The 22,403-nt window shown below is 46.5% G+C and overlaps 1 protein-coding gene across 5 annotated transcripts in view; it reads right to left on the bottom strand.

Moving 5' to 3' along the window:
• The window catches only part of ILDR2 (immunoglobulin like domain containing receptor 2), a 109,746-nt gene that overhangs the window by 63,108 nt on the left and 24,235 nt on the right, over nt 1-22,403 (bottom strand). For 2 of the 5 annotated variants that reach the window (XM_049824334.1, XM_049824335.1), the window contains 6 exons: nt 20,840-20,986; nt 19,911-20,087; nt 14,641-14,757; nt 12,667-12,877; nt 11,048-11,738; nt 2,501-10,191 (listed from right to left, as the gene is read on the bottom strand). In XM_049824334.1, coding sequence (XP_049680291.1) covers nt 10,156-10,191; nt 11,048-11,738; nt 12,667-12,877; nt 14,641-14,757; nt 19,911-20,087; nt 20,840-20,986 — 1,379 coding nt within the window. In that variant the 3' untranslated portion in view covers nt 2,501-10,155. Of the gene's footprint in view, nt 1-2,500; nt 10,192-10,979; nt 11,739-12,666; nt 12,878-14,640; nt 14,758-19,910; nt 20,088-20,839; nt 20,987-22,403 lie in introns of those variants that run through there. The other 3 variants (XR_007509001.1, XM_049824336.1, XM_049824337.1) reach the window with 3 other exon arrangements.

Raw genomic sequence — 22,403 nt, 5'->3', positions numbered from 1 at the left:
CTCTCAGCAGCAGGGTTGTTCCCTAAGGGGAGTGTACAGCCAGCAGCAGGAAGCCCTGCTGGGCTATGCCCACCCCAACAGGGCTCAATCCCACAGTGCCAGCAGCCCCCTGGCAGTTCTCATTTGGCTGACGTGCTTTAACCCATACTTACCCCTACACTCTCTAGTCGGAGGTCCATTTGCATGGACCACAAGTGTCTTTTCTTCACAAGTGATTGTACATAAATTTAGTGATGACAAATAGATGCAGTGGTCCTTAGGTATGACACAACTGTGTATCTTATCTATAAGAGGTAAAGCTTTTAGCTTTTTATGCTACCGTTTTACTTGATCTCCACCTTACTGGATGTTAAAGTCCTTGCCAAAACTTGCAATTCCAAGGTGAGCAGGACTGAGGCCTGTAGAAACACACATTCTGGCTTTGCCAGGAAGCAGGGAACTTTAAGAGACTAAATAAATAAAACATTTAGCAGGCTCTTGAGTGTAAAATACATTCAGTTGGAGCTCAAACTCTTACTACCCTGGAGTACCTATTCAGAGACAAGTGTGCTGACTAATCTGGTGCTCAAAGAGAAGATATGGTAACTGGGACATGAAACTCACTAACACCTGCTCTAGAGAGGCCGATGGAAATAAACTTGAGACAGAAATCCTTTCTGGTTGTATCATACAGTGAGGACTAACTGAAAGCACTACACCTCCTGTAATAAGTGGTCCTGCGCCATTTTAGGCCATTTTTGGAGGGTTCATTTCTCTAATTCAGAAATGGCCCTGAATCACAAACCTGTATCTACAGCCAACTGGGTCTGGACACAGAAGAGGCTTACCTGTATGAGGGGTAACCAGCAGTTACTGTGGGAGCTGCAGGGGCACCTCTGGCTCCTACCTTGCGCTAGCATAAGCACTCCCCAGCTGGAAGCGACTTCCCGCGGAGCTGGGTGACCTCTCCATGTTTCTGTTGTCACGTCTTCCTCACCGCCGTTTATCTTCAAGCTATGGACACCTTTCCATCTTCTTGCAGGTTTGGAGATTTCTTCGGGGGGGGGGCAGTGTTGAGGCAAGGAGGAGGAATAAAGAGGCCCGAAGAAACGGGAAAAAAAAGGATTAACGACGATTTTCAGAGGCAAGCGTTAAGCTCAGAGATCATTAGCGCCACGCACTCCGTTCGATCAGCCTTTCACCAGACCTCCGACTCCTTCCCCCCACGGAGCCTGCCGCTTCGGGCGGGAACGCCAGGGAGTTCCCGCTCGGCCGTTACTTAGCGACTCGCTCACCGCGCGGCGGCCGTTACTTACCGACTCACCGCGCGGCCCCAGGGCAGCCCGCCAGGGGGCGCCCCTCCACCGGCGGCGGCGAGGCGCTGCCCAGGCCGCCCCTCTCCTCCCCGCCCCCCGCAGCCTGTGAGGGGACGGTGCAAACCAAGCGGGATGGGGCGGCCGAGTCAGTGGCTACGCTCCTTTGGGCGAAGCAGGAGCTGAATCGACTCCCGCCGCTCCTCTCCCCAGCGCAGAAGGGCGGGGGGGGTCCTGTTTCGGGTTACTTGCCAGGCTTCTTCTCAGGGCTGCGCTCCAAGCTGCGGGGCCTGGTGGGTCTCTGAGGAGAGAGCTGTGCTTGCGTGGCATTTTTGGCCCAGGGTCCACGGCTGATGACTTAGTAGGGTGTGAATGCGAGGACCGAGCCTGCATTGTAACGCTTGCGTCTGGGTCCATAAAGCTGCAGCGTTAGTTCAGCGCACAGCCGGAAAATTCAAGTGGAGTTGCGATGCGGCCCGGCCTTTGAGAGAGGCATCCAGAGCAGGGCTGAGCTCACTGGGGCTTGACCAGCATTGCCCTAGGAAACAGGTGGTCCTGGATTGCTTCCCCTTCCACAGGGCGGAAACTGAAGAGCCAAGGGATGACGTGCCTTGCACAGGGAAATTCAGACTGGAGCCGGTCCTCTCCTCTTGCACCTGGCTGCTGATAACGCCTAGCAGATACAGATCTAAACGTGTAAATGCTCTTCAAATTACATCTGCAAACAGTGTGAGAGTCCGCATCCATTATTTATAACATGGAGACAGGATCTGAATGAAGTTGCTTGCTTATGAGAGACGAAAACATCAGTGCAGAGTACTGCAGATGTAAGGACAAAGGGGTCAAACTGCCAGAAGAACATGACTGTAGGAAAAAGATAAAGTCTCCTAGTAAAATCCACAGGGAAAAAGTTTTTAGACCTGAAAAACCAGGGGAGAGTTTATCCTTCCTGTGAAGTACTGTGGCTCCATGGGTTACTTGCAGGGATTTCTTGTATGAAAGGAGGCTCGGCAGAACATGCTCATACATGTTACCCTGTGAGCTAGGTATGAAATTTATGAAGGGCTCTGCTGCTCCACTGGAAAATGTTCAGTTTATCATCCATTACTTAAAAAAAGGTTGAAAACCACTCATGTAAACAGCTCATTTCTTAGCAAAAAGTGGGCAAATTGTGTGCCTGCAGGATAATAAAAAGGCAGATTGGCAGTAGCTTTTCCTGCTTTTATTCTCCATGGTGACAACTCAAAAGCAACAACTTTGAAACTGCAAGCATGGCAAATGTATAATGCTTGGTAATTGGGGATAAGGATGTATCCCAAAAAGCTATAAAAGTGTTGTATTTTCATTATACAGAGTATTGTTATGTCCTTCTCCCCCCCCCCCCCCCCGTATTGAAAATAAGTTCATTACAGGAAAGAAGGACAATCTAAGTAAAATAACAACAGCTGAGTACAGCAAAGCAAGCCATGCACTCACTGCGTAATTGGTGGGAAATGGCTGTTGTAGGCGAGAAAAAGCAGCAGAAAAAAAACCCAGATTGTTGATTTATACCTCTGGGCCAGGGCTTTCAACAGGGTCTATGAAAAGTCAGCAACAGCGGACAACCTAGCTCCCAGCCCAGAGTCTCCGACTGTGTAGCTTGTAGAAACAGAACTAAAGGCGAGTCTGTTTGGATGCATGATAGGGACAGTATTCGTGCTCTGTGGACGGTCTGCCTCAGGCAGGGACCAGAGGCTCCTTTCACTCTAAGCACCTTGGTGCTTGGGGCACAGAGCACATGTTGTTCTTGGAGCACTAGTAGAGTCTTTGCAGAAAAAAATATATTTTTCTATATAAAATGAGCAGGTGAGGTGGAGAGCCACCAGCAGGCATTAGAGATTAAAACCTTGCCATTTCCTTGAACTGAATTTTGCTTTTAAAATGAACCTGGCAACTCTTAGTTCATACTTTTAAACTCAAATGTAACTAATAGCATCTTGGAATCTCATTTGCTTTCTGTGACTCATGAAATGTAGCTTCCCTCTGCCACTGCTCTCACCAAGGACAATGAAAACTGAACACATTTGCTTCTGTTGTTTGTGCTTCAGAGCTCTGACTGCAGCTGCCCTGGGGTTGAAAACAATACTTACTCATTTTGAAACTATGTTCGGCTTTAATTTTTAACATGTTTCCAGTAACATCCCTTCTTGGGCTTGAGAGAATATCTGGAGCGCTTGGGATTTTGTTTTGTGTGTTCTCTTATTTTTGCTTTTATAGGGCGTAAAAACATCCTTTTCCAAAATGCCACTCACTCTACATCTAAATTGACCAGAACCCCTAGGCACAAGGCTGAAGGTTAACTGGAAATAGCCAAGGAAAGCAGAGGGGTCAGAGAGGGATTACAAGCATGACAAAAAATGACAGGCAGAAAGAGAGAGGAGATGAAGGTCTCTCCTGGCAAAAGCCCCTGTGCAGGCAGGGGTGAATGTCAAAAAGCAATTATAAAGGTCACAAGAGAATTCATACAGGAATCATGGCAGATTCATTCCTTCAGTATATATACCTATATATAACTTTATTCTTAAGATTTTTCTGTTTCTAATGCTGGTAATCCAGCTGGCATTTTTAAGATCACATCAAAATTATAGCCATCCTGTCACATTACAAAATTGATCTCTTTTCTGGTCTTCCAGGAATGGGAAAGGAGCTTTAGGAGCCCCAAGCAACAATGAGGGTGGTTTCAATGTCACAGCTGTTGTAGAAAGCACATATGGCCAGTATAGCCTGATGGAGATGCTGTACCACAGAGATTTCCGGAATCATAGGGTCAGATCTGAGGCACCTGGCTTACGCCAAAGGTCTCTTTGCTCCTGGACCCAGTCAAGAAATGAGCTAAGGCCCCTTTAGCTTTGCTTTCCACGTCCCAAACCCTGTACTTAGTGACATGGAATGGATCCTCACACACATCTTTGTGTAAAAGCTCTCTGGAGAAAAAGGAAGATAGCTCCAAGCAGTTCCTCAGCAAAATAATCTCCACATTAAGATTATTTTCAGAATAGCCCATGCATGATAAACACTGTGTTGTCGTGTTTATGTACCTGTAACAGTTTGTGGCAAGGTCTGACTTCTAAAATGTTTTGATTGCTCTTTCTCAGGGATATGTATTTGTACAGCTCAGGGGCTGTCCTGCATCTCTTCAGAGAAGCAGATTTGGGAGGGACCTTGGTTCAAAAGAGGCATAGTCCTCTCTGAGTATATGGAGATTTAGCAGTTACTTTGGTCAAGACAACCTGGAACTGTAGGAGCAGGCCAGCAACTTGACAAGCAAAGCTGTTCTGTGCAACATCAGATCACTCCGTTACGGGAGGAAGCTGGTCACAGCCCAGTGGTGGCATCCATGTGTGGTTAACTCTCCTCAAACTCCCTGAAAACAATGCTCTGACGATGCCCCTTCTCTCCTCCCTGCAAAAGACCAGTTCCATCTCACAAAGCTCAATAGTTTCTTTGCTCCTCCCTCCCACAAATTTCTCTGGCCAGTTTTAGGTAGCTCTGGAGAGGATTGGCATGTAAAAGTCTCTTTGGTGATTGCAAACCCATTTGTCTTATGTTACAGGTGAGTGGGTATTGCCCAGCTAGAGGGGGCTTGTTGGAAAAGGTCAGGAAAGCAGTGCAACTGCTGATCGACGGACAGCAAGTACCCAGAGTCACAAGCCAGAATGAAAACCACAATTCAGCAAGCTATGGAGGGACCCAGACATCAGAGCAGGAGCTGGGACCTCTTGGGGAAACTCAGCACACACAGCTGCCAATGCTGGCTGCAGGGAATGCGAGATGGGCCTGGGGCATGCTGCTGATGGCCACCTCTCACCTAATAACAGTAACAAAGGCTGGGATGCTTACAGTTCCAGTCCCCTATCTTATATGCCAGCACAAAGACCTGAATAATTCTGGCTGGCTGTCTCAGGTGATGTATGTTGGAGTTTCTCAAAATTTTTAAGTACTTAAAGTGCTAGTTTTGTTAATTTTTCATTTCAGTGGAAATGAAGTGGTTGGAGGATATTCACACTGAAACCACCCACTGGAATTTTTACAATGTACTTTAAAGGAATAATGATATTGTTGAGAAGTCATGACCACGGCTATTTATTTTTCCATTCCATTATGTCAAAACTTTTTTCAGTAGCCCAGATCACATTTTTGACAGCACAGCCAAATTTACCACTGATGCTTGATCCTGCTGTTGCTCTAAGGGCTCTTTTTTTTTTTTTTAACAGGATTCACTCATCATCTCGGTTGTCTTCTTAGCAAGTCACTGTTGTGATGCTTCATTTTAAGGCCACAAAACCATCTGTGCCCTTGACATGACCCAGACATCCATATCCTGTATGAAAAGGATTTTAATTTTATGCCAGCAATAAAAATTGATCTCTGGAAAATTTATAATTTGAGACCCCATAATAATCAGGCTTATTATTTTCCAGTGCCAGCATTCTGCAGGTGTTCTGACAGATGGTGCAGAAGCAAAACATTACTTCTTTTCTGAAACAAGAGGCTCCTCTCAGCCTCTGGCCCACTGCTCCCCTCTGTTGCAAGAGTCATGGGTCATTAGGGTTGTGTAGCTATAGAGATAGAAGCTCTGCTCTATGTCACACCTCACTTTTTGATTTGGTCCATTTGGTGCTGCTGCAGACACATTGCTAATGGGAAAAATAAAGATGGCCTGAGGACAGACACTACCAGTAACTGAACATTTCTTCACATTTGGATAAGCAGATATGAAATCTAAAGTTTTAGAGCAAGGTGGAGCCAACTGATGGGTGCTGCCCAGATCTGACTTCAGGGAATTAAGACCTGCTCTTTTTTTTGAGGCTGAAATTTTTATCATCTGATAAAACTTGTAGAAACACTAGTTATGAAATTTTCAATACTTTTCCAGGTACTTGGATTCAAAATAAATGTTGGACGGTTCTTATGAACAGTTGTTTCTACAATTAAAATAGTTTTCTTAAGAGAATTAGCTTGCAACTACTTATTTATAAGCTAGATACATAAATGGCAACTTCTTACACATAGTGTACAAATGCCCTAAAGTACCAGCATCGAGCAAACAAAACTGATTCAAATAAATGAGGGGAAGGCTTGTATTTTTAATACACACAACTCATTCCTGAGGGCTTGATCAAATAAACAGTGACAGAGATAAGGGACAGACATAACTGAAATGGGAAGAAGATTGTGATGCTCTGGCTTTCAGTATGATTTAAAAGATACAGGTATTCAGAGACTGTTAAGTCACTGTTTCAGCCCCTTTCTGACATAGTTATTGTTGCAGATGCACTTTCAAATTTCTGTGTAAAATGTTCCCTGGGTCTGCTGGATGTCTGATGGAAAAGATATGAGGCTAATCTCCCTTGAAATTCATGGCATAGGGGTTCCACAGGTTTTCAGACTAACACAACATCAACATTTCTTGCTGCATTTCTTGCTGCTTGCGTATGTCAGGGATGAAATGTTTAATTTAAAATAGCATGTAGAGTAGCTCTGTAGACTTCTCAAGGCCATGGAGACCTCAGATGGAAACCACCCGCCTATCTCTTGTCAACTGTGCTGCGATTTTCCTAGGAACGTACATTAAAGATGAGAAAAGATGAAAACATTTAAAATTTAGTCTCTCCAGCCATAATACAAATAGATGTAGTCGGCTTGTAGCTGGCAAACATAGTTGCTAAGCCACTCTCCCTGTCTGAAGTGTCAGGGTGGTCAGGCAGTCAGGCCCCCAGTGACTGGAAAAGGGAAACATCACACCCATTTTTAAAAAGGGTAAAAAGGAGGACCCTGGGAACTACAGACCAGTCAGCCTCACCTCAATGCCCAGTCAGATCATGGAACAGATCCTCCTGGAAGCTATGTCAAGGCGTGTGGATGGCAGGGAGGTGATTAGAGACAGCCAGCATGGCTTCAGAAAGGACAAATTGTGTCTGACTATCTGGAGGCCTTCTATGATTGACCAACTGCGTTGGTGGGTAAGGGGATGACTGATGTCATCTACCTTGACTTCTGTAAGGCCTTTGACACAGTCCCACACAACATCCTTGTCTCTAAATTAGACAGGGGTTTGATGGATGGACTATTTGATGGATAAGGAATTGGTTGGATGGCTGCATCCAGAGAGTTGCAGTCAACGGCTCAGTGTCCAAATGGACATCAGTAACAAGTGGTGTCCGTCAAGGGTCTGTATTAAGACTGGTACCGTTCAATCTTTATTGATGACAGCTAGCGGGACTGAGTGCACCCTCAGCAAGTTTGTGGGCCACACCAAGATGAGTGGTGCAGCTGATTCACTAGAGGGAAGGGATGCCATCCAGAGGGACCCTGATAGGCTAGAGTAGCGGGCCTATGCGAACCTCATGAGGTTCCACAAAGCCAAGTGCAAGGTCCTGCACCTGGGTCGGGGCAATACTCAATATCAGTGCAGGCTGGGGGATGAATGGATTGAGAGCAGCCCTGCAGAGAAGGACTGGGGATACTGGTGGATGAAGAATTGGACATGAGCTGGCAACGTGTGCTTGCAGCCCAGAAAGCCAACTGTGTGCTGGGCTGCATGAAAAACAGCCTGGCCGGCAGGTCGAGGGAGGCGATTCTTTCCTTCTGTTCTCGTGAGACCCCACCCGGAGTACTGCATTCAGCTCTGGGGCCACCAGCACAAGAAAGACATGGACCTGCATGAGTAGGTCCAGAGAAGGGCCATGAAAACAATAACAGGGCTGGAACACCTCTCCTGTGAGGAAAGGCTGAGAGTTGGGGTTGTCCAGCCTGGAGAAGAGAAGACTTCAAGGAGATCTTACTGTGGCCTTCCCAATACTTAGAGGGGGCTTATAAGGGAGGGAGACTTTTTACCAGGGGCAATGGTTTTAAACTAAAAGAGGGTAGATTTAGATTAGATACAAGGAAGAAATTCTTTAGTATAAGGGTGCTGCAACTCTGGAACAGGTTGCCCAGAGACATCGTGGATGTGTCATCATTTGAAGTGTTCAAGGTCAGGTTAGCTGGAGCTTTGAGCAACCTCATCTAGTGGAAGGTATCCCTGGCCACGGCAGGGGGTTGGAACTAGATGATCTTTAAAGGTCCCTTCCTGCACATTCTGATTCCATGATTGTATGCCCCTACAGGCTAATCCTTCTCTGGCCAGGAAGACCCAGGACTGAGATTTCCAAAACTACAGTCATCGCTAGAGGAGCGTGGGGAAAGCAAGCCACTCCTTCATCAATTCACCTAGCATGAAAACTGCACTGTCATCAAGTCTACGGAGATTGTTCTTCCTCTCCCCTGAGCATTCCTGGTGAACTGATCTGGCAAAGGAGTAACACAGAAATTAATCTATTATTTTTATGGAGAACTGCAGTGATGTTAATAAATCTTGTATTCAAAACAGTATTGCCAGAACGAGCACCTGAGGCCAAACAGCTCTCCAAATTTCCAGAGTAACAACAAAGATGGCATTTCAGAGGCTGACAATGTCCATAACACAGTAGGGCACTAAGTTGTTTCTAGGCATAATAAGGATCAAGATACTGGACCTTAAAATATTCCCATCATCTTCCTTTACATCATGATTTTAGTAGCTAAAAATTAAAGAAATGACTGCATTATACCCTATGAAAACCAGAATGTCAGGCTTCCAAATGGTGTGAAGCACTCACTTCCAAATTCAGCTGTTTCTGAGACAACAGCCACTAAAACCATGTCACAAATGAAGTGAATGAAAGGCTTGTAAGTGAAAAAGGTGATTTTCAAAGCTTGTGTTCATCCACAGTGTTAATTCTTCTTCCATTGCTGTTACTGCTCTCTTCAGTGTCTGGGAACAATGACCAGAAAGGAGTAATACCAGTAGCACAGAATAAAGATCCACAGCTGCCCTCTCACTGAGACTTTCCCCTTTTTGCTTTTTTAAAACAAAAAGGCCACTCACTATGCAGAGATGTCTGGTGGTGCTGGAAGCAGAGTGCCAGCAAGGCTAGAGCACTGCTTTATGATACAGTGGAGTAGATATTCTAGCTTGAAGCTCTACGGGGTCATAGCTCAGCTGCAAGGAAATGCAACTGTATGAAAACAAATCACAGTTGGGGATGGGGGAAAAAACACATCATGCTCTCATCACAATAAAAGCTATTTTGATCCACTTTCAAAACAATACATCAATCTCACCTGCAACTCTCATCACACAATGAACAGAACTAAATATATTGACCAAACCAGCTCATAATTCTCTCTCTCTCTCTGTTCAGCCCTTGGCAAAGCAACACCTCATCAGTCCTTTTCTATAGTGTCTGAAAGGATGTAGATTTTCTTTCACGATTTAGGGCCCCATCAGCTGGAGGCAGTCTGCATCTGTAAGAACAAGGCCTCCTCCCAGCATGGGGATGATACAGAAAAGGCTCTAAGCATAAGTATGAAGACAATTTTGATCCAAACAGCGAACTGAGGAGGCAGAGAGAGCAAGAGGTATGCACACAGGCCTCTCTCTGCACGAGACAGGGCAAGAGGCACAAAGGCAGCCTCGCTTGTAGTTCAGGGCTGCAGGGACAGTAAGGATGTGGCTGCCTTCCAGCACAAAATGGAGGGCACTGGAAAACAGGGTTCCAAAGAGAGCCCTGGCCTCATTTTCCTGGCAGACTCCCAGATCCTCTGATATCGAGTGCTGTTCATGAGAGTCTGTCTCTTACAAAAGTGTCTGCTCCCCCGATGAAACAAACAATTGAAAGAGAGTCCATGGCTGATGGCTGCAAAGGTTCACAGAGGCTTGTCTTGCTTGTTGCTCTAGATCTTTTCCACTGCAGTCACCTCATGGTGTCCAGCCCCTCAACATGACATGTCCACAACAACTTCAAACCACAAGGGACATCCTCGTTGGGAAATCGTTCTGAGAGGAAAGAGAGAAGATTAGTATCAACAGGAAAGCACCCATGGAATGGACACAGACAGACATAGCTTTGACAGAGACATGACCAAACAGCAACAGCTTTGTCCACTCACACTCCTTTCCTCTCTTACACATGCCACTTAAGCTCAGGCCTAACAGCCAAGCTGCTCTAGCAACAGGGTCTCCCTCATGGAGCAGACTTCAGCCAGTCTCCTTCCCCAGCAACCATAAACTTATCAGTTCCTCACTAGCCTGGACTGTGGCAGGATGTTTTGCACTTGCTGATATCCTGTTTGAGGAATGCCTTTGGCATGCATGGCCCCTACACATGCCCACGGGCATGCACCCACAGGAGTCTCATCTCATCCCTTTCAGAAAGACAAGGTCTCTTACACCATACCTTGCTACTAGCTCTGTCCCAGTTCGGAAGAACAGAGCCTCTCAACCCTTCCTTAACAAGGGTCAAGGCCAAAGCAATGCCCTGTAATTTCTGTAAGCCCTGGGTAAGTTCCCTTCCCTACCATGATTCTCCTAAACCCTAGATAAACTCCCACTTCCTTGGATCACCAGGCAACAGATGCCAAACACATCCCTTACCTCCCCAGTCCCAGACACATCTGGCTCTCCCCTCCACCATGAAGGAGCTGTGGAGGAGCTATTCCCCTTTCTGGCCTCCTACACCCACAGTGACTGCCCTCTTCCCACAGCAACTCCCCTTTTCTGGGGTTCCCCACACTCGGACTCCAGGCTCTACCCTCCCAGATATCCCCCTTGCCCGTAAACTCTGGTTAGTAACCCCTGCCTGGTGGCTCCCCGCTCAGCCTATTTGTATCAGGAGCACCAGACATGGCCTCACTGTTTTCTTGGGGTCCTTCTTCCTCTTCTTGTCAGAGGCGTTGAGGTAGGCCTGCTCCCTGGCCCTGTACGAAGGACCTCGGCTCAGCTCCCTCTCGCTGTACGGCGGCAGGGTGTCCTCCCCTTCCTCCTGCTGAGGCGGTGGTGGCGGCTGCTGTGGCTGCTGCTGCGACTTCTCAGCTTTGTAGGTAGAGGGTGGTGACCAGGCATAGTATGTTCCCCCTCCTCTCTGGCTGGGCTGCGAGCTCAGCTTTGAGGGGGTTTCACTACGGTCACCGCTCTCGTCGTAGCTCCGGGATTTCCTCTCCAAAACACTGCTGAGGTAGGAGTGATCGTATTTCTGGCTCCCTCCAGGCGTCCGGCTCACCAGCCTGGGCAGGTGCTTCTCCTCATGGGCCCGTCTCCGGGGTGGGCTGTATGACCAGCCCCGATCCGAGTCCGTCAGCGGCTCTCGGTTCCCTCTGCTACGCTTGGTGTAGTATTCCTCCATGGAGCTATCCTGGTGGAGCAGCCCTCCACTGCGGCCACCGTGCGACTCTGACCGCTCAAAACGCCGAGTTTCCTGGCTGTCTGCCCGGCGGGTCCGCTGGCTGTAGGACTCTGCAAAGGCTGCCAGCTCGTCCATAGAGACGGCCGGCACTCCCACAGAGAAACTCTTACGAGACAACATCTCGGACTTGGATCTCTGCTGGCTGGAGGAGGGAAGAGGTAGTGTTAGAGGGCAGGATTCAGCTGTGCTCATCCCCTCAACGGCCTTCACAGATAATGGAGGGAAACAGGTACTCCTGGGGCATGAATCATCTGACTTGTTTTCACCATCTTCTGTAGGAAGAGATGTATCACATCCTCAAAATCCCTGCTTCCTTCTGCTGACTGTAAAGGCAGCTTAATGTGGATAGCTCAGACTCTACATGTCTAATGTTACCCAAGATTAACCCCAGAGTGCACCTCCCTTTGTCCTCCAGTATGCAGGGCTGGACTTGCTTCTCCTTGGCCCCAAAGCTTGTAGGTGTATGTCCTGCTGGGAAAACCCAAGAACCTGGCTACAGAAGCTCACAGCAAGGCAATTTTGAAGCAGGTTTAAAGAGAGTGAACTGGCACTACAGCCCACTACTGAGGGAAGGAAATCCCTGCCATTGCTTTTGGGAGACTGGGCTGCTGGTATGTTACAGAAGGATGTGGTACCTCTCTTCTAGGCACCAGAATGCCAGTCCTTTAGGCCTGGAGTACAGGTCTTGCTGCACCAAACCACCAGGGTGTGACTCCTAAGAAAGCACACCAGCACTGGGAAGTACTGGAAGGATCAGTTACAAATCTCAAGATAACACTTCAGGAAGGGTGGCTTGGTTTCCTATTGATCTCGCTTTTACATCCCACCTGGAATGGGGCTGGTACCTAGCTTTGCCCAGCTGGGTAGGCTTCAGCAGGCTTGTGGTAATCAGATTCATTCCAACCTCATCTAATGACATCTCCAGATTTCATGTTTCTCTCTAACCCCTCTGTCCTGCTAAGCAGAACCACAGCAGCAGGCAATGGAGAAGAGCTACCAGTCCATCTGTCCTTTCTCCTTTCTTCACCGCTTTGCCAGATGCAGCTGCCTCCCAACACATCACTCCTCACCTGTGCCGGAAACTGTCCCGCTCATCTCTGTAATCGGAGACAGCCTGTGATCTTGATGTGCTTCCCCCACCGATCACTCCTGCCCAGTATTCAGCATCACTATCCAGGTCCCCCGCAGGAGGCAGAGGTTTCCTTCGCACCTGGCGGTAGGGCTGTCGGAAGTTCAAGTCCTCTTCATGCAAAGAGCTGAGTTCAGAGATAGTGTTGTTATCTGCAGGGAAGGTTGCAGAAAAGAAATGAGATAGGCATCGCCTGATAGCATGTGTGAGAAAGAAGAGGACAGAGAGTGGCAAGCCCAGCTGCAGCTTTTTCAGAAAGAAGCTGAGCTGCCCTCCATTAGAAAAAAATCAAAATGGAATCCAAGGCCCTTCTCCAAACCCTTGAATGATCCTGCCCAAGACTCCTGGAGCTCAGTTTGGACATAGAGCTGCTGTTAGACCTACATATAGGTCCTCTGAACTGGTAGCTGGCAGCCAGGTGGAATATTCTAAGGGTATCAGAAATGGCATCAGATGCCTGTGTTCCAGATAACGGAGTTCAGCCTTCATGCAGAAATCCCCGCCTCAGCCCTGCTTCAGTAACACGAGAGCTCTCCGCCCTCGTGAGGTGGGCACCGAGCTTGGTGGAACATCATCAAAGCAGTTGCGCCACCTCCCCCTTTCCTGGTGTGAGACAGGCTGGCTCTAGATTTTGGCCTGACTTGCCCAGCTAAAACAAAAACAACCCCCTCAAAAAAAAGATTAAGAAAAAAGTAAGAGACTATCTGAATCACTGTCAGTCTCTACCCTGTCAAGCACATTGACATCTGGAGGCCTGACATACCAATCTGGAGAGGTCTTTTTATAGTAAATCTTGTGGGTGGAGAAGACAGTGTGCTCAGCAATGACTGTTTTAGAAGTATATATAATTTGTTAGTTATGCCTAGTCTGTACAGAGCTTTGATGTAGTGTCATTCCCTAAAGCCCTTACCTTCACTGATTTGCAGGATCTCACTCATCTATTTTAAATGAGCCTCTGCCAGTGCCTAATATGGGTTAGCTCTGTGTGAGTCGGATGCTGCCCAGAGGAACTGAGCCCCCAGCCTGCTGCTGTCCTCTGCACAGAACAGCTGGAGGACAAAGAGCAGCACTGCAAGCCCACCTTGTCCCACCACTGCACCTCTGCCTCCTAATGTGGAAAGATCCTCATTTGAGTTTGTATTCTGACATCCATTAAGTGCAGCCTCAGCCTTTGCTTAGGGAAATAAAGCTTGCAAGAGGCTATCAGAAGACAATGAGGAGTTCCACACAGAAGCTCAGTTCTGAGTTTGCATCATGTTCCTATTCGCCACCCTCCTCCACTTCACCTGCAGTTTCTGACTGCCAAGCTGTTAGTACTGATGCATGTGCCACCTCTGATCTTATGTTGACCAGTGCCACAAAATCTGACGATAGCCCGATTTCTTGAATCCTGCTCCTTCTGCAGGGCAACAGCCACTCCAAACTACCTTTCTGCACCCTTCAAACCACATTGTGGTCATTGCAGCCCACAAAATATGCTTTCAATAAAATCATGCCTCTCCTATTTCACCATGCTGGGAATTTACAGGCACCACACTACAAGACATAAAGAAATTGGGAAGACAATATCCAGACTATTATCACACCAGGCTGCAGAAGGCGTGAGTATGGACTTGGCTTTTCAGATGTTGATGATCCAAAAGTTTAATTATCCGAGTGGACAATTTTCATGAGCATTTGAGCATCCCTCACCTTGTTTGCTCTAATTAAGGATGATTAGGTAAGCAGCAGATATTTAAAATCAGAATGTACCTGTAGATGCCTAAAAGCTAGACTTTATCTGCCCCAAGTTCCATATCCTGGACATCATATCCTAGAGGCCAGCTCCGAGGCAAAGCCAGTGAACTTTTAACTATGAATTTGCAGTCTTTTTCAGGTCAGTGAAAAAAAAAATCAAACCATGCTTGCTCCTCACATCGTTCTCGCATCCTCCTAGCTGGGTCAAACTGAGCCAGTTCTTTCTCGACATAGTACAGCACCTTCATGGAGTCCCTCTCCTTGTCAGTCTGGATTCTGTACCCTTTGCGCACTGCTAGGGAGAAAAGAAAAGCATAAGAGGAAAACACATTTAAGTCCAAGGAGACTTTCTGACAATATTGCTTCCATAGTTAAGCTCACGTCTGCAGGCAGGTAGGCTGCGTCTCCCAAAACAGAGTGAGTCAGTCCTTGCTTCAGAAGAAATTTGTCTGTAACGTGGGATGTGAAGTTGTGAGCAGCTGCATCATTTATGAAGTTTGCAGTAACAGCAAAAATGGTTTGGAAATGCCCAATCTGTACAACCAAATGCATCAAGTGGTGTCATTGCCACAGAGTGATTCCACCTCCCACAGAGGATGGCAGAGAGAAAAGTAGCACTCATTTTCCCTTCCTCAGCACTACAGAAAGGATTCATCATGGTATGGGAGAAGCAGTCCCAGAACATCAGGCTTCCTCTGCAGCAGGGGCATAAGCTCTCAGTCTGCAGGGGAAGCAGGTGGCTGAGCATTTGGGAGCTGTCACTTTGCAGCACCACTCCACCCTTCCATCCCTACGAATTCTGCTCACACAGGTTGAAGAGCATGTGGTCGGAGAAGCTCCAGAGAATACAGAAGGAAACACAGAAAGTTCCACAAAGCATATCACACTGCTTTAAGATTTATACTGAATTCAGTGATGGGCCAATCAGGTCACTGGGTAACTGTGAAACTGCCTGCTCTGGCATTCTTTACATGCTTTATTTTACAGAAAAGTTATGTCTTAACACATAAAGTGCTTGATTCCTGGGATTACTCCATTTGCAGGGGAAGTCTGGACAGCTTTTTTGACTTTTCCACATTCCTATACGTAGAAAAGAAGCCCCTACACACCTGGAGCCACAGCAACTCTAACTCTGGCAGGCTGGCTCCATGCACACTTTACCTGCTAACCCTATGAATGGCCTGACTACCTCAAGGTAGGCCTATAGTCAGCAAGCAGAGAACTCCACCGATCAGGACTTTGAAGAAAATAAGGCTTTTATAGCAGATTATTTAAGAAAGGCCTCAGCCTGGGGCTATTTCAAGATTAACAGAAACACAGGTCTAAGCACAAAAGAGGACTACAACCCTCAAATTCAGCCTCATTAGAGAACTATCTGTGAGGACAATTCACTTAGCACTACAAAATGGAACCTGTCTGCCTTGCATGGGGTTAGTATGTTCCTTTGTGTGAATACGGCAGTGTTGCACCAGTGCTCCTCTTGTGGCACGATTTAAATACTTGGACGGTGGTTCTGAGCCAACCTGTTCTTTCTGTTTTATCCCACACCCCGATACATCAAGCTACTAACATATGGGTTTGGTAGTACATTGCATAGTATGCACTGTGTGGGCTGAACAAGGACTTGGCAGAGGTATTCTTAGGCACCTTCTGTCCTAAACTGCTGTGCATGTGTCTGTGCACTATTAAATAACCATGCTCTGCTTCAGAAACGGCTGTGCCATAGAAATGCATAGAATGATTCCTGTAATAATCCCGCAAATTTCTTCAGGAGGACGGTGCTTTACTGTGGGTTTTGACTGTGCACATGTAAGGTAAGTAACTACATCCTGAAATATTACCTCGTGTATCTGTACTTTGGAAAGGTATTAGATATTAAAATGTAGTATGGGTTTATCAGGGTCCTGCTTCCAACGTGTCTCCAGATAGCTTAACTGACAGCAGTCTGGAGTTTAGCTGTGTTTTATTATCCCCACAAATATGCGCACCACAACTGCAAATGCACACAGTGATTTACGGAATACAAGGAACCTTGCCTCTGCCTTCCGAAGTAGATGACCATCACGTCTCTTGAAGTAAGGTTGCTGCTGTAAAGAGGGGCTGGACTGACTGCCCTCAGAAGTAATGACTCCTCCTCCTGCACTGCACAAGCAACAGCAAGGCGAGTTCTCCACCTCACCATTGTGGCTGACCTCTGTCTGGTACCTCGCCAGCAAAGAGGCCTCTTGCTATTCCTTGTTCCAATATGTCTACTAGAAGCTCAGCTAAGCTGCCACCTCATTATACACACGCCAGCAAACAACCATCAGCTGGAAATTACTCTGACCTACTAATAACCTTTGCGGAACTTGAACAGGCAGCTTCCACACTGTCTCTCCAGAACCACTACTCATACTGAGGCTGTGCCTAATATCTATTTAGGCAGCATCTATAGCTCCTGGAACTGATGGAGAATTAGCTAGGCTTCATGCTCGACTTGCTATTGCAGTTGTGTATCAAAAGGCAAATGAATTTCTTGGTTAATTCTGTAAGCATCTAGAAATTAACTTCGGATTTAAATCTGCAAAGTTGACTGTGAACAGCTCATAAAAAGTATTTTCCATTATAGACGAAGCATATTTTGTCTCTACATTTATTTATTAAATACTTCTTGCAATGATATTGAATGTTCGACTTATTAAATCTCTTTATTACTCCTTCATGTGAGAACCAAAGACATTATTGCTTCCTCCTCACACCCTTCTTCATCTGTAAATTGCCATAACCCTTTAATAAGGTTTGAATATTTTTAAGCCCATCTTAATTATAAGGGAATAAAGATGCAGAGACATTAACCACTTGTCCAGAACCATTCAGTGAAGTCAAAGGGAATGGAACAGTCTTCCCTGTTACACCATATTTTCTTCTCATGAACAGTTCATATATTTCTAATGTTTAATCTGTGTTTAACTAGACACTTTTTTTTACTCTTCTGTGGGTGGAACCAAGTCAGCCAAAACTGTAAGCTGTTTCCCTCCTCAGAAAGGACAGCACTACTATTTTTTTCAGGCAAGTGTGGTTAGGAAGTAAATGATGTCTCATCCTTACACACTTTCCATATTAAAGGTCTGGAGTCCAGCTCTTGGATCAAAAGCTTCCCTGTGTGCATGGTTTAAGGAATCTATGCAACAGTCTCCAGGTAACCACTGCATTTAAAATAGAGAGAACATACATCCTAATTTATGTGTTGCCAATGCTCTTCTAAATAAGAAAGTTTGGGGTTTTCTCCCTGTTCAGCCCTAAGTTTAGGATGGAGTTCCTAGGCTTAGACTTCACTGAAGCTTTGTTACATGGCTTTTATGTAACTCTAGACAAATTTTCTAAACGTCCTCATGCGTGAGGTTGCTCACTAGGTCACCTCACAGGGGTCACTTATAGGCACAGAAACTATGTAGGGCAAAGGCTGTCCTTTTTAGCCTGGCAGCCAGGATTACAGAATCCTCCAATCTCTGTCCCCCAGCACTTCTGATCCCATTTTTTTTTAAATAAACTTGACAGAAAGGTTGAAGTGTCAAAGATAGCAAGTTTCAGATCAGACTGGCTATGTGGAGGACACAGAGACCATAATTAGTGCTCCTTCTGAGAAAAGGCCTTTATAATAAACTCAACCATTACCTGTTTTGTTTAGCTTGCCATCTGGCCAACCAGCAAATAAGTAGCTTGGAATGGCCACATAATGTCTTCTCTTCTACAGCCTGTAATTAGGGGATATTCTGGCATTGTAGAGGACTTTAAGAGAAAGGAACAGAGTGCAGGGTATCACCCTTTCTTAGCTCCATAGTTCAAGGAACACCTTGAATAACAGGTGCATGATCCAGACTAAGGGTTTGTCCATATTATTGCAAAAAATACTAATTAAAAATAAAAAAAGCTTAAGAATCTCTGTTGTCTTGCCACAACAGTTAAAACTCTGTAATAATGGTTTTCTTTGCAATACATAGTATTTCCTGTCAAGTCCCGAGTCGAGGGATTAAGTCCAGCCAGCTGATTTGAATTATATAATAAATGCATCTTTCTGTGTAATGAACATAGGATGCTAAGAGCCATTCCATTTGGTTACCAAATGCATCCACAGTTTTTCATTCTGCATTTGTGCTCTGCTAGTAACGTACAGCAGAGATGAGACTGGGGCTGTGATCTGACTCTTAAAAAATCCCTGGAGCTCCGACAGCCAACACCATGCTCTAAATGCAGTGACATTTTTCACAGGAGAAAAAAATTAAGCACTGGGCTGTCATTCATCACTTTCTGACAAAAGTTTTTGAATTGGATACGTTCTGCTTTGGATCAGTGACTGATTTATTTCCTATTGCAAAATGCTCCATTCCAGAGCTCTGTTTTGATTTCAGTGGGGAAAAAAAAGTATGATTGTTGAAGTAAAATACTTTTTGTAATTCCAGAAAGGTTAATACACTGACTGGGGCAGCAGAAGGATGTGTAGGGTTGTTCAAAAAGCTTAATTATTTGATCACGCTACTTGATCTTGTTTTTTCTGAAGTGTCTTATCAAATTTAAGAATTGATAATTAGTGTGGTGCTTTGAAATCAGACATGTGGCTGGACCAATGGCAAACATACTGTGTCAGTATGGTGACTCTACATTGGTGAGTCACTTCTGCTGCAGCATGTTTGAATTTAGTCAGCCACTCTGATCCTGAAATGCTATCATGTGGCTAAATAGCTACCCTCTTTGTCCTTGATAGCAGCTTCCTTTGCAGCAGAAGTGACCCTCACCAAGATACAGTCATCATACTGATACTCCACATCTGACATTGATCTACAACTCCTTTCTAGTTAGAAGCTTTTTATCACTCACATTTCACAAATGCAAAGGCTGAACAAAAAAAAAATGACCTACTGACTTCTGTCGGGTAGGGAAGGGGGTCCAGCCCCAAATGCTCTTGGGCAGAAAAGCCAAGGCAGCATGTCCCTGTGCCCAAAATGCCATGGGGACAGTAAAACATGCTGCACCAAAAACTGCTGCCAGAGGGCAAGCAGTGTCCTACAGAGGGTAGGAAGAACAGTTTACCAAGAGAGAGCAGCTCGCAAGGCATCAGCTCCAAGGGGAAAATGGCCACTGCCTCTGCTCCCCTGAAATCATCTTCATCCTTTTGTCTTCCACAAGTAAACATTCGTAGCAGTAATGAGGGGGGTCCCAGGCATGAACTTGGCCTCCCATTCCCTGCTGACCTAATTAGGCACCCACAAACTGACACTGTGCTGATGGCACTAGAAAAGTTGGACCCTGTGGCCCTAAGGGATGCAAATGTCCTTGTCAGAGCCAGGATTAAAATGCAGTTTCTCTGTGTTTCTTCTGTTCATACCACTCTATCAGTGACAATCGTTCCTCCTTTTCCCAGCCCTGCTCCCAGTAAGAGGACTGAATGTTGTGCCTGGCACTGCAAATTACCATTTTGGCTTCCTCCGCTGGAGTCACTTGGGGCTAAGGGAGGGGGGTGCGACTTATCCACCAGCACAGCAGGAGACGGGACACCAGCTACAGGAACATTGGGGATGTAGTATGGACCTGGCATGGAAGAGACTGCAGGAGGGTACCCAGCTTTTGCTGCCTTGCCTGCTACATACACTGAAAAAGAAAAAGAACAGCAGTCAGCATCACGCCAGCCTCCCACAGACCCACATGGCACATGGCCGAAACCTGCATATCACCAACATTGGTGACAACCCAGCTGGAGACAACTGGACAAATGAAATTACAAGGACCAATGTGAATTTCTCTAAGCCTCAAAGGACACTGAGGGGAGTTTAAACAATGCACACAGCGGGTCAGATGAGCACTGCAAGATGCCCAGCAACTGAAGAACATTCAGCGTGTTACAGCCGGCATTACCACTGCCATGATTTAGAGGCAGTTCATCTTTAAAAACAACTGATGACTCAAGTAGCAGGGAAGAGGCTCATGAAACTTGACAGATCTCCCCGAGCCTAACCAGGAACCTTGCTAGGTTGCAAGGATTTTGCACTGTTGTAGAGGGCAGCTGCTTTGCATTGCCAGGAAGAAACCTCTCAGGATGCTCTTAGCTCTGACCCAGAACATTCACGGACATGACAACAACTTTGGAAGGGGAGTGTGACACTTTGGAAAAGCAGGCACAGCTGCTGAGGCAGGGAGGGCTCGGGGAATTACATTTGTAATTCACTTTGAGCGCTCAGCCATTGAGCAATAGGTCAGATGCTTCACCCCTAAGAACCAGTGCTTTAGTCAAGGAAAGTGCTCAGGGCAAAGGAAGCAATATTAGCAGATTCTCCTCCTGTTCTGCCAGAGAGCGGAAGAAGTGCATGAGAAGATTTGTGCCAGGCTTGGACAGGGTCACTCACGCGCCCGGGGACAGCAGCAGGACTCGGGACAGCACGGGCAGCGGACGTAACAGCAGCAGCTGTGTGGGCAACACTGGCACCAGCAGATTCCCACCAGGAGGAAGAACAGGAACGCCCCCAGGATCACCAGGCCCACAAAGACCCACTCTGAAAAACAAGGGTAGAAAGGGAGATACTTACAGGATTGCAATCACTGTGGAAGGGAACGTCAGCAACATCCTCCCAGCGGAAAGCATAGGGGCAAAACAGACAGGTGAATAATAGAAGTGAACTCCCTGTAGGTCTAGGAATATGTCCCCCTCTGTGTCAGAGCAGAAATGGCACATGACAGTGAGAAATGGAGCTACAGAAAGGTGTTACCTTCTTGCTACGTCTCTGGCTGGCTGAGCAGCACGCAGCACAGAGGCAGGAGCTCTGGTTCCCCAGCACAGAAACCCTTCACCCCACAGCAGACCTGTACGAATGCCGCAGGACAAGCTCCATTAGCATTTGGATCTCATCAAAGACTCATTCTTCCCGGCCATGTTCATGCCCTGCTTGTGTGTTTGTTCCCTACCCACATTCTAGTTTTAATGGGACAAATGGTGGTGAAAAGCATGCTATAAATAGCCCAGTAAATGAGCCAGGCCTGCCCCTTCGCAACTAGGCCCACGCATGCAATTATTCTCTTGAATGTGCCGAATGAACATCCTATTCAGGCGCTGCAGCCAGCCAGGAAAACTAACAACCACTTTTTTTTTTAATTTTTTCCCCACTGAAGCCTCAGATGATGTCTGCCAGGCCCCGAAAGGGAGCAGCTGAAAAACAAGTGAAAGCACAGAATCGCTGATCCACAAAAACCAGGATGGGATTTGAATGGGAAGGGGAACGAGAAAAGGTTTCTCAAACTTTGCTGCTGGGAAATCTGCAGCGACAGCAGCCGTGGTGGGAGCAGGTGCCCAGCCCATGCTGGGGCAGCTCTGTATCGGGCCACCCTGCACTTTGCAGAGGGTTGTGTGCACAGGGCTGCACATACTGCCACATGGGAATTTGCTGGATTAAGGGAATGGTCAGTGAACACCTCCGAACCAAGAAATCTCAAGACTCTGAATGTATAGGAGGCCTGGAGTTGGTTTTACATCAGAGAGATGCGCCAACCTATCGAGAAGTCAGACCACTGGTGGGGAAAGACTCCAGGTGTACGCAGGTGGTTATTCAACCACCTTTGTAAGATAGTAAGAAAGCAAAGAAAGAAGTGGTGGGACTGCTTTGCAGTGGGGCAGGGTTTACCCCCAGCCCAGAGGAAAAAAAAGCAGCAGACAACTGTTTCTGAACAGAAGTCCAGCGTTCACTGAAGGGTCTCCTGGTACATTATTATTTAAGATGAAGAAGTAGTGATACAAGGATTGCAATGTGAGCACAGAACCACATTGGAAAAATAGCGCACCTCTGACCTGCGTCGCTAAGCTGAAAAGTCAAGGAAAAATGTTCCACTTGGAACAATCAAAACAGAAGTTTTTTCTACTTCTTCATAAAACACAAAAATAAGAGGTGTCATTTTTGATTCATCCACAGCATTCTGTTT

The sequence above is a fragment of the Accipiter gentilis genome, chromosome 21, assembly GCF_929443795.1.
Source record: "Accipiter gentilis chromosome 21, bAccGen1.1, whole genome shotgun sequence".
NCBI lineage: Eukaryota > Metazoa > Chordata > Aves > Accipitriformes > Accipitridae > Astur > Astur gentilis.
The sequence above is the reverse complement of the archived record's forward strand: the minus strand, read 5'-3'. Positions and strand labels throughout refer to the sequence as shown.